Source organism: Symphodus melops, assembly GCF_947650265.1.
Source record: "Symphodus melops genome assembly, chromosome: 2".
NCBI lineage: Eukaryota > Metazoa > Chordata > Actinopteri > Labriformes > Labridae > Symphodus > Symphodus melops.
The window spans coordinates 519,791-532,290 of record NC_136692.1 but is presented as its reverse complement, the minus strand read 5'-3'; the positions used below and the strand labels follow the sequence as shown (position 1 = coordinate 532,290).

The window sequence follows — 12,500 nt, the reverse complement described above, 5'->3', positions numbered from 1 at the left end:
GACTTTTTAACTTCTGTAAAAAAAGGTTGGACAAGTTTTAAAACCATGACATCAACCGAAACAACATCAAGATATATATATGAGCTTATAAACAGGGCTGTTCACATGAACATCAGCTGGTTGATCATCATCACTTTGTTTTTGACATTTTGTGTTTCCGGTTTTAATAATTAAATAATGTGCTGAAAGAGCTTCAGTCAGGTCATCAGAGAAGTGATCTAGTTTTCTTGCTATTAAACTAATTCGGTGACAGGATGTAGCAGCATACCTGTATATTTTCAAAATAAAAGTATCCTGCTGGTTTGGGCAGGTCAAGGCTTTATAAAACAGGAAGTGTTGTGTGAAGTTTGTTAGCAGTAGGACTAATGAGAGCATCGCGTGTTACTTATAGTTGAGTTACATTAGACCAGGGGTGTCCAACCCTGGTCCTCGAGGTCACTATCCTGCATGTTTTATGTCTCCCTCTTCCAACACACCTGATTCAAATGATCAGCCTGATCACGATCCTGATCATCATCACTAAAACATGCAGGATAGTGGCCCTCGAGGACCAGGGTGGGCTACCCCTGCATTAGACTGATCAACTGTTTATATGTTTATTATTCTTTATTCAGATTCCTGTTCTGTCCCCCCCCCCCCCCCCCCCCCCACACACACACACACACACACACCACCTGTACGTGCTCCAGAGGACTGGCCTGTTTTTTGTGACTGCAACGAAACATGGATGCTTTTACTTTGAAGGCTTCAGGGTGGATCCTCCAGCAGAGACCAAACTCAGAAAGCTTCATTCTTTAGACCTGAGTCACAGCTTATTGTGGGTGTGTGTGTGTGTGTGTGTGTGTGTGTGTGAGTGTGTGTGTGTGTGTGTGTGTGTGTGTGAGTCACAGTAACAGTGGAGCCTGAAGGGTTTCCCTCTGTAGGCCACACCCTCTGTCCTCTAGTAAGACTCTTAATGTGGAAAAAGAAAAAGACTTCCTGTGGAGCGGCAGAGGATGAAGGTTTCTTTTAGGAAGGCGTCGACTGTCGAGCGTCTCCACCCACATGGCCCGCCTCCACAGCGGCGCCTGGAAGTCTCGTAGCACGGGGCGTTAAAGTGAGACGGACGACCCTGACCTCCCACTCCACGCCAGCTGACCACGTCACAGTGACGCTAAGCTAACACTAGCCTCAGCAACAGAGCAGGTAGAGGATCATCTCAGGTACGATCACAGGTGTCCAACATCTGCAGGACAAGATCTCCTTTAATACTTCTATCATTCATTCATCAGACGGACATCAGAGAGACAGAGGAAACAAAACACAGGTACTGACAGGAAGTGACCACAGGTACTGACAGGAAGTGACCAGAGGTACTGACAGGAAGTGACCAGAGGTACTGACAGGAAGTGACCAGAGACAGAGCACAGGTTAAAAAAACAGCCAGTTTAGCTCTCAGGACACAGAGTCAGGTCCTCAGTGTGACCACCAGAGGGAGCCCACACACAGTGAGAGGACCCACAGAGGGGTCCAGCAGGTCTCTGAGTCCTGGTCTGGACTGTGAGTGGGTCTGAGTGGGAGGGGGTCTCTCTCTGCAGGAGTTTGATTGACAGGTGAGGAAGCGGCTGCATTTGAACGCATCACAGGTTTGATGCTCCAAAATAATATCAAATATAATTATGTATCAAATCTAAGCTGGACCGTTACACAACCACATCTGACCATATTTGGAAAAGTGGGCCGTCCACCCCACTCCAGCTCCGCCCACTTTTCCAAATATGGTCACTTACTTTGACAAAAAAAAAACAAGTTCAGTTTTCTCCTCAGAGCTCCTTTAAGTACATCCAAACTCTGAACAGGGCGTTTTCATGTCGCCATGGCAGCCTGTCAATCACAGGTAGCCCCGCCCTGACTCCTCCCCCTCTTTATGGTCTCCAAATTGGACCGTAATTGACCAAATGAATATCATGCTGTGTTGAAGAATACATGAACCACACTTTGAGAGCAGATACTTTCAGAGAGCGCCGCCCCCTGCTGGACAGGAGACAGAATGACGCTTTGAGTGTGAATATTTAAATCACAGCTGATGGTCCGATCTGTCCGTATAAAGAGCCGAGTCAGCTGCTCTGTTTGTTTTCCAGGAGGAGCGACGCCGACTGTTTACTCAACAAACCCTCCTCCACCCTGCTGCTAGTCAACACACACACACACACACACACACACACACACACACACACACTGAGACACACATCCAACTTTAAAGTATAAACACTCACAGAAAGTGTCTGTGATGTCAGAGCGAGACGGTCAACACATTCACGACCTCTATGATAACAGAACACGCCACGTCTCTGTCATCAGGCGCGGCGTGCGGGAGACGACTGCAAACAAACATCGATACACATTCACTAACTCTGTCAGACACAGCTCATTTACATATTTAAAGCTACAGACACAGCTCATTTACATATTTAAAGCTACAGACACAGAAACAGCATGTTGTGAGCAGAGAGGGGGCGTGGTCAGACACAGCTCATTTACATATTTAAAGCTACAGACACAGAAACAGCCTGTTGTGAGCAGTGAGGGGGCGTGGTCAGACACAGCTCATTTACATATTTAAAGCTACAGACACAGAAACAGCCTGTTCTGAGCAGAGAGGGGGCGTGGTCAGACACAGCTCATTTACATATTTAAAGCTACAGACACAGAAACAGCCTGTTCTGAGCAGAGAGGGGGCGTGGTCAGACACAGCTCATTTACATATTTAAAGCTACAGACACAGAAACAGCCTGTTCTGAGCAGGGCTGAAATAGAGGGGTTTATAGACATGATCAAATACAGGATCAGAGTGGATTTACAACAACACACTTCACACACATGATGAAGAGGAGCGAGGACACTGATTTCACCTGAAGAGGACGAGGTCATGTGACCTTTAACCTTTACATGTTGGAGGTCATTGTTCTGTCACAGATGATCTGAAGTGGGAGGAGTTTAATGAACACGCTCACAGATGAGCTGAGCGCTCTGTCTGTTCGCACATGATTAAACACAGAGTCTCTTTCATTTGGTTTATCTTGAATTTGTTTGAAAGGCAGCAGTCGGCCCACACATGACGGCATGCTCTCTGAGCTCTCTGTGTGATATGAGCTCCATAGATCATCATCTGGAGCAGGATTCAAACCGTCAACTCAAACAAAGACGTCAGAGTTCAGGATGTCAACCACCTGAATACCACTGTTAGCTTAGCATCATGCTAACACGATTGTTTACCCTGAGGGTTAGTGTGCTCACAGTCTGTGGTTCAAGCTGTCGCCATGACAACACAGATGCCTTCAGTTCAGTGAAGTCAAAGCTGTTTATCAAGCTTGTTGTTGTGTTTACAGCTCACACAGGTGTGACTACCTGTCCACATGTGTGACAGCTGACATCTCACTCACACTCAAAGATCATCACACACACACGCGCGCACTGAGACACACGCGCGCACTGAGACACACGCGCGCGCACACAAACACACTCGCGCACTGATTGAAACCCCTCAATATTGGGTTTTTTTTATCACTGCAGAAATCATTTCCTGTTTTCAGAGAGAGAGAGAGAGAGAGAGAGAGAGAGAGAGAGAGAGAGAGAGAGAGACTCCTCCTCTGGTTTTCAGGGCGGAGGTCTGCTCTCTCTCTCTCTCTCTCTCTCTCTCTCTCTCTCTCTCTCTCAGAGGAGAAAAGTTTGTGTGGACGATCTGCGGACTTTTGAAGAACTTTTCTTCTTCGTGTCTTGACTCTTTTCTCGCCTCCATCATGTCCGGCGTGGCCTCGAACGTGGCCAAGAAGCGCGCGCTGGCCGCGGGGTTCGGCACCAACGCGAACGCGACGCGGTACCTGAACCAGGACTTCGCCGCTCTGCGCGCGCAGTGCCGCTCCTCCGGGCAGCTCTTCTGTGACCCGATGTTCCCCGCCGCCCCGGAGGCGCTGGGCTTCAAGGACCTGGGCCGCAGCTCCTACAAGGTCCGCGGGGTCACCTGGAAGAGGCCCACGGTAAGAAGCGGACCACCGGGGGTTCAGGACGGGAGGGGGGGGGGGGGGTTGTGTTGAGTTTCAGAGGGTGGGTGTGGTCGGAGGGGCGGGGCCAGTGTGTGTGTAACTCAGCTGATCCCCCTGATGGGAACACTCTGCAGAGATAATGAGGATCTAAATCAGTGGTGTCCAAACTGTTTTTCTTGCGGGCCAAAATTGTCTCGTTAGAATCGCTCACGGGCCACGGGGGGGTTTTTGTTTGTTGTTTTTAAATATTGGAAGGAAATTTTTGTATTTCGACCTCTTCAAAAAATAATGTAAATACACAATAACTAAGTGCAGTGGGAAACTGTTGTGTTCTGATGTTTTGTAAAGAATAGTCAGGCTTTAGGTCTCCCTCGCTAACATGCCATCTGATGAGGCCTGGGGCCAAAATCTTCTGATTCTTCCATTTGAAGTCAAGAGACACAAATGGCCCCCGGGCCGCACTTTGGACACCCCTGATCTAAGAGGACTCTCCCTGCACCCACTCAGATCAGTGAGTCATGTGACCTGCTGTCGTCACAACAGAACCTTCCTGACCATGAAGGCCCACATGGAGCCTGCAGGTCTGAACACCTGACAGACAGGGAGGGAGTCTCTCTCCTGCTGAGGACGCTGAACTCCTCAGGTGACCTTCAGCATCATGTCAAGGTCATGATGTTACAGCGCTCAGAAGAATCACTGGTGGTCAGCGTGCGCTCCATGTGCAGGCGGGCGGCCCGGGTTTGAACCCGACCTGTGGCTCAGTGTGAGAACACAGAACACAGAACACAGAACACAGACTGATCCCTCAGCTATCAAAGATGTTTCATGAAGACAGATGCTCACTCAGCTGAAAGTGAACGGTCAGCTCTGGACTCGCTGTGATCCATACAGCGCCCCCTGCTGGTGACAGAACTGCTCTCTGATTGGTGAAGAAATGGAGTAATGGATAGGCTGATATCGGCCGATATTATTGGCCGATGAATGGGCTGTATTTGCAGATGTCAGAGGTCCTGAGAGTTCCACCTGTACTTCCTCATGTGTTAGACTTTCAGAATCACTCCAGGAAATCTAATCCTTAACTGTGTTTGGTATTTAGAAGGATTATAAAAAAGTTAAATTCTTAAAGCGTGCAGGAACATCTGAGCATGACTCAGAGATCTCACATTCCACACCGATGACTCACTACCAACCTAAAATCTGAGCTGCTTCCTGGTTTCTGTGTCACAGGGAGTAAACGCTACAAAGTCCCGTTATACTTCAGTATCACACACACACACACACACACACACACACACACACACACAGATGTGTCACAGAGGAAGAGGAGGGAGTGTCTCCTGGAACAGAGTCCATCGTAAAAACAAGAACATTCAGACTGTATGTTTGTGTACAGCTGATGAGCTGAACATACAGGTGAGTGGGCGTGGTCGGAGGGGCGGGGCCACACCCACTCTGGTTTAACAATCTGAGTCTGTGGACGGACTGGTGTTGAGGTGGACATCTGTCCTCTGATAAATACATGGGAATAATCAGGGAGTGATAACGTGAGGAGGCTCCAGCGTCTTTTAAATCAGAGGAAACATTTTGTCTTCAACATGAAAATGAAAAGAGGACAGAAGAGACGAAAACTGTGAGACAAGAGTAGAAGAAGAACTCCAGAGAGAAGACGAAGCAACATGATGAAGACACGTCAGAGACGAGCACCTGATTCATCAGCTGTCTCCACACTGCAGTACCTGGAGTGTCCACTAGAGGCTGGCTGCAGTTCCTGGAGTGTCCACTAGAGGCTGGCTGCAGTTCCTGGAGTGTCCACTAGAGGCTGGCTGCAGTACCTGGAGTGTCCACTAGAGGCTGGCTGCAGTACCTGGAGTGTCCACTAGAGGCTGGCTGCAGTTCCTGGAGTGTCCACTAGAGGCTGGCTGCAGTACCTGGAGTGTCCACTAGAGGCTGGCTGCAGTTCCTGGAGTGTCCACTAGAGGCTGGCTGCAGTACCTGGAGTGTCCACTAGAGGCTGGCTGCAGTTCCTGGAGTGTCCACTAGAGGCTGGCTGCAGTACCTGGAGTGTCCACTAGAGGCTGGCTGCAGTACCTGGAGTGTCCACTAGAGGCTGGCTGCAGTACCTGGAGTGTCCACTAGAGGCTGGCTGCAGTACCTGGAGTGTCCACTAGAGGCTGGCTGCAGTACCTGGAGTGTCCACTAGAGGCTGGCTGCAGTTCCTGGAGTGTCCACTAGAGGCTGGCTGCAGTACCTGGAGTGTCCACTAGAGGCTGGCTGCAGTACCTGGAGTGTCCACTAGAGGCTGGCTGCAGTACCTGGAGTGTCCACTAGAGGCTGGCTGCAGCAGCACAGGAAGTCACATACACACCCATTCAAACAGCCTGTTTTTACAGCAGACATGAACATGTTTACAGCCTGCTTCAAAAAACCAAATAGGTGTGATTAGCTCATGTCTCCATCCACACACACTGTACGGGGGGAATGTACACACACACACACACACACACACACACACACTGTACGGGGGGGGGAATGTACACACACACACACACACACACACACACCTTGTGAGTTGAGACCTTCATGGTGGACCTGATGATGATCTGCAGGATGACCACACGGCCTCTCTCTCTCTTTTAGGAGCTGGTGTCTAACCCGGAGTTCATTGTGGGCGGAGCCACCAGGACCGACATCTGCCAGGGAGCTCTTGGTGAGTTTTGTCTGTCCCTGAACACACCACAGAGTCCTCACTTTCACACTGTCCCTGAACGCACCTGAGGCTCCAGACAGTCAGAGAGAGAGAGAGAGAGAGAGAGAGTGTTAATGCTGCTACCTCACACAGCCCACCTTCATGACACTTACTGTTTTCTTCTTCTGTGGTTTTTCTTTTTAGCTGTGTGCACTTTAATAAAGCCATTCTATTCTACTCTACTCTATTCTATTCTATTCTACTCTATTCTATTCTACTCTACTCTATTCTATTCTACTCTATTCTATTCTACTCTATTCTATTCTACTCTACTCTATTCTATTCTACTCTATTCTATTCTACTCTATTCTATTCTATTCTACTCTATTCTATTCTACTCTACTCTATTCTATTCTACTCTATTCTATTCTACTCTATTCTATTCTACTCTACTCTATTCTATTCTACTCTATTCTATTCTACTCTACTCTATTCTACTCTATTCTATTCTACTCTATTCTACTCTATTCTATTCTACTCTATTCTACTCTATTCTATTCTACTCTATTCTATTCTACTCTATTCTACTCTATTCTATTCTACTCTATTCTACTCTATTCTATTCTACTCTATTCTACTCTATTCTATTCTATTCTACTCTATTCTATTCTACTCTATTCTATTCTACTCTATTCTATTCTACTCTATTCTATTCTACTCTATTCTACTCTATTCTATTCTACTCTATTCTACTCTATTCTATTCTATTCTACTCTATTCTATTCTACTCTATTCTATTCTACTCTATTCTATTCTACTCTACTCTATTCTACTCTATTCTACTCTATTCTACTCTACTCTATTCTATTCTACTCTATTCTATTCTACTCTATTCTATTCTATTCTACTCTATTCTACTCTACTGTGCACAGTACTCACACATAAACACTCACTCACACACACACACACACACACACTCGCACATACACACACACACTTGCACACACACACACTTGCACACACTCACACACACACTCGCACACACACACACTCGCACATACACACACACACACACATACACACACACGCACATACACACTCGCACACACACTCGCACATACACACTTGCACACACACACACACACTCGCACATACACACTCGCACACACACACTCGCACATACACACACACACACACATACACACACACGCACATACACACTCGCACACACACACACTCGCACATACACACACGCACACACACACACACACGCACATACACACTCGCACACACACTCGCACATACACACTTGCACACACACTCGCACATACACACTTGCACACACACACACACACTCGCACTTACACACACACACACACTCGCACACACACATACACACACACTCGCACACACACACACACACAGTCTCTGTTACTTCCTTCGGTGGTGGTTCAGGGGCGGCGTGACTCCGCCCCCTCACTTCACCTGTGGTTGTCAGTGAGCAGCTTTAAACATGAACAGTAGGAACAGGAAGTGATGCGTGAGTTGATGTTTGGACGTCAGTCAGTGTGCAGAACACAGCTCCGTGTTTACAGCAGAACTTAATGTGGAACAGCTGCTGCCACGCTGCGCTCTGATTCGCTGAGCAGCACGCAGACAGGAAGAAGCCTGCCAGCTATTGTTAGAGGTTAGCAGGCACGCACATCAGAGAGCGGGGGGGGGGATGTCAGCCAGCAGAGACACACCCTGACATAAACACACACACACACACACACACACACACACACACACACACACACACACACACGGTGTTGTGGTGGTGACTCATCAGCGTGTCGTGCCTTCTTTAAACCACAGCCGCGCTCCGACTCTGCTGTTGGGAAACACTTACAGACTCTGACTTTCAGACTTCAGAGTCAGTGCAGGATTCTTCCTTCAGAGTGAGACCTCCTGCTCGTTAAAGCTGCTTTGAATATTTGTGGTCAGGCTGTTTTTTCCTCCTCCTCTCATGTTGATCTTCTCTTACATAATCAGAGTAACAACATATCAGAGTCATTAAACAACAACGCCTGTTTCTCTCTCCCTTCATTAAAACTTTATTTAAACTCCATGAAAAACTTTATTCATGCCCTCCAGGAGAACAGCGTCCTCGTGTACAGACAGGTACACGGGGACATTCTTCCTCCGTCCGGACTCAAAGTCAAACCGTCTTTACTGCAGAGCTAGAGAAGCAAGATCAGGCAGACACCTCCAGAGGGCAGATTCCACAGGCGGAAGAGAAGGATCTGAAGTGAGAGCAGAGGTCCAGATAAAACAGGAAAACGGGAAAACCCGAGTAGAGATGCAGAGCTGGACGTGACGTTGTGTGTTTGAGGCCTGCAGCCTGCAGGGGGCGCCGCCACTGAGTCCCTAACACTGAGTGTCTTCCTGTCTGTGCAGGGGACTGCTGGCTGTTGGCGGCCATCGCCTCTCTGACCCTGAACGAGTTTGTGATGGCCCGAGTCGTTCCCTCCGACCAGGGCTTTGGAGACGACTACGCCGGCATCTTCCACTTCCAGGTAACGCACGACGCTGCAACAGGAAATCAACATCATGAACAGCTGTCAGAGTTTAAAGGAGCAGTCTGTAGCTTCAGTGTTTAGCCAGCTCTACATGTGGTGGACACTGTAGCTTCAGTGTTTAGCCAGCTCTGCATGTGGTGGACACTGTAGCTTCAGTGTTTAGCCAGCTCTGCATGTGGTGGACACTGTAGCTTCAGTGTTTAGCCAGCTCTGCATGGGTCTGTAAAGCTTTCTGCGTTCTAACCTCTCTCCATGTTTCATCTCCAACATTGATCCTAGTTTGAGCAGCTTTCTGCTGCTGGAGCTTATTAGAAACATGCAGAGGCTTTTTAGCTCGGGTTCAGGTTCTGTGTGTGCTGAAGCTCAGCTCTGCAGGATCCGTGCAGCCTGTCCTTCTGTTGCACTGAGACAAACCTGCATGTTTGAGCTCGCCCTGACACCGCGACCTGAACGACACATGCCCTCACATGCGCCCCCCCCCCCCCCCACACACACACACACACACACACACACACACACACTTCCCCTGCCTCACTGTGAGACGGGGAGAGGGAGGGGCCTACAAAGTGAAACATAAACCGCTCCGCTCTGTGTGAACTCAGAGCTGAGAACAACAAACCCAGAGCAAGTCTGACTCTCACTTCCTCCCTGTGTTTCCTCTCTCTGTCTGTAGTTCTGGCAGTTTGGCGAGTGGGTGGACGTGGTGATCGACGACCGTCTGCCCGTGAAAGACGGCGAGCTGATGTTCGTGCACTCTGCTGAGGGGAGGGAGTTCTGGAGCGCCCTGCTGGAGAAAGCCTACGCCAAGTAAGAGAGAACAGGGAATGAACTCGACAACCTTCTGGTCAGGTGGTCTGAGAGTCTGAGGAACCTGGATCATGTTTCAGACGACTAAACGGCTCAGTGATGTTCCCACCTCTCGCTGAAAGAGGCCACGCCCCCTCAGTCTTAATGAAGGTGAAGGATTGAACAGTCTGTGTTTTCTGTCTCAGAGTGAACGGCTGCTACGAGGCTCTGTCTGGAGGTTCCACCACGGAGGGTTTTGAGGATTTCACAGGAGGCATCGCTGAGAACTACGACCTCCAGAAACCTCCATCCAACCTGTTCCACATCGTCAAGAAGGCGCTGGAAGCCGGAGCGCTGCTGGGCTGCTCCATCGACGTGAGTCTGACGAATCTGAGCTGCTCATCATGACGGTGTCCATGACCACGATGAACCAACCCTTGTTTCCTCTCTGCAGATTACCAGCGCTTCAGACTCGGAGGCCGTCACTCGACAGAAGCTGGTTAAAGGCCACGCCTACTCACTGACCGGCGCCGTGGAGGTGACATCACTTTGTCAAAAGGAAATGAGAGTATGATGATGGAAGAGGATTAAATATTGTCCTTGTTTCCAGGTGAACTTCCGCGGCCGGATGGAGAAGCTGGTGAGGGTGAGGAACCCGTGGGGTCAGGTGGAGTGGACGGGAGCGTGGAGCGACGGGTAACCATGGCAACACTTACTGGCGGAGCCTGAGCTGCATCCAGTTGGGTGACATGTTGACATGTTGTTTTTGTATTCTCACAGATCATCAGAGTGGAACTATGTGCAGGGAGACTGTCCCCACGCCAACGCAGAGGACGGAGAGTTCTGGTTGGTTAACAGTAAAGACAACCAAACAAAGATCATCTATTCGACATGTCGGTGATGGAGCGCTCTCTCCTCTCTCTGCAGGATGTCCTATAACGAGTTCCTGCGTCACTACTCTCGTATCGAGGTGTGCACTCTGACCCCCGACGCCATCGAGGACGACGCCATCAAACACTGGAGTGTCAGCAAGTTCGACGGCACCTGGAGGAGAGGATCCACAGCAGGGGGCTGCAGGAACCATCCCTGTAAGTACTGGACCCATCTCTGTTAGGACAGGAACCAGCACAGGAACCATCTCAGTTAGGACAGGAACCAGGACAGGAAACATCCCTATTAGGACAGGAACCATCTCTGTGAGGACAGGAACCATCTCTGTTAGGACAGGAACCAGGACAGGAACCATCCCTGTTAGGACAGGAACCATCACTGTTAGGAAAGGAACCAGGACAGGAACCATCCCTGTTAGGACAGGAACCAGGTCAGGAACCATCCCTGTTAGGACAGGAACCATCTCTGTTAGGACAGGAACCAGGACAGGAACCATCTCTGTTAGGACAGGAACCATCTCTGTTAGGACAGCAACCAGGTCAGGAACCATCCCTGTTAGGACAGGAACCAGGTCAGGAACCATCTCTGTTAGGACAGGAACCAGGACAGGAACTATCTCTGTTAGGACAGGAACCATCTCTGTTAGGAAAGGAACCATCCCTGTTAGGACAGGAACCAGGTCAGGAACCATCCCTGTTAGGACAGGAACCAGGACAGGAACCAACCCTGTAAGTACTGGACTCATCTCTGTTAGGACAGGAACCAGGACAGGAACCATCTCTGTTAGGACAGGAACCAGGACAGGAACCATCTCTGCTAGGAAAGGAACCATCCCTGTTAGGTCAGGAACCATCCCTGTTAGGACAGGAATCAGGTCAGGAACCATCTCTGTTAGGACAGGAACCATCTCTGTTAGGAAAGGAACCATCTCTGTTAGGACAGGAACCATCTCTGTTAGGAAAGGAACCATCTCTGCTAGGAAAGGAACCATCCCTGTTAGGTCAGGAACCATCCCTGTTAGGACAGGAACCAGGTCAGGAACCATCTCTGTTAGGACAGGAACCATCTCTGTTAGGAAAGGAACCATCCCTGTTAGGACAGGAACCAGGTCAGGAACCATCCCTGTTAGGACAGGAACCAGGTCAGGAACCATCCCTGTTAGGACAGCAACCAGGTCAGGAACCATCCCTGTTAGGACAGGAACCAGGTCAGGAACCATCTCTGTTAGGACAGGAACCAGGACAGGAACCATCTCTGTTAGGACAGGAACCAGGACAGGAACCATCACTGTTAGGAAAGGAACCAGGACAGGAACCATCTCTGTTAGGACAGGAACCAGGTCAGGAACCATCCCTGTTAGGACAGGAACCAGGACAGGAACCATCCCTGTTAGGACAGGAACCAGGACAGGAACCATCACTGTTAGGAAAGGAACCAGGACAGGAACCATCCCTGTTAGGACAGGAACCAGGTCAGGAACCATCCCTGTTAGGACAGGAACCAGGACAGGAACCATCTCTGTTAGGACAGGAACCAGGACAGGAACCATCCCTG

At 49.3% G+C, this 12,500-nt stretch overlaps 2 protein-coding genes across 2 annotated transcripts in view; one reads left to right on the top strand and one right to left on the bottom strand.

Annotated features, from left to right (window-relative positions):
• LOC306820422 (calpain-2 catalytic subunit-like) overlaps positions 1–86 on the bottom strand; it is an 11,606-nt gene extending 11,520 nt beyond the window's left edge. The window contains exon 1 of the mRNA XM_079338250.1: positions 1–86. This exon is cut by the window's left edge and continues 444 nt beyond it. The gene's annotated coding sequence lies outside the window, so the exon portion shown is untranslated.
• A 3,558-nt stretch (positions 87–3,644) lies between these two features.
• Positions 3,645–12,500, top strand: part of LOC306818293 (calpain-2 catalytic subunit-like) — a 14,843-nt gene continuing 5,987 nt past the window's right edge. Inside the window, exons 1-9 of the mRNA XM_079335802.1 lie at positions 3,645–4,016; positions 6,660–6,729; positions 9,148–9,266; positions 9,943–10,076; positions 10,262–10,430; positions 10,510–10,593; positions 10,666–10,751; positions 10,836–10,901; positions 10,983–11,143. Of these exons, the coding sequence (XP_079191928.1) occupies positions 3,780–4,016; positions 6,660–6,729; positions 9,148–9,266; positions 9,943–10,076; positions 10,262–10,430; positions 10,510–10,593; positions 10,666–10,751; positions 10,836–10,901; positions 10,983–11,143 (1,126 nt within the window). The 5' untranslated portion in view covers positions 3,645–3,779. The remainder of the gene's footprint in view (positions 4,017–6,659; positions 6,730–9,147; positions 9,267–9,942; positions 10,077–10,261; positions 10,431–10,509; positions 10,594–10,665; positions 10,752–10,835; positions 10,902–10,982; positions 11,144–12,500) is intronic.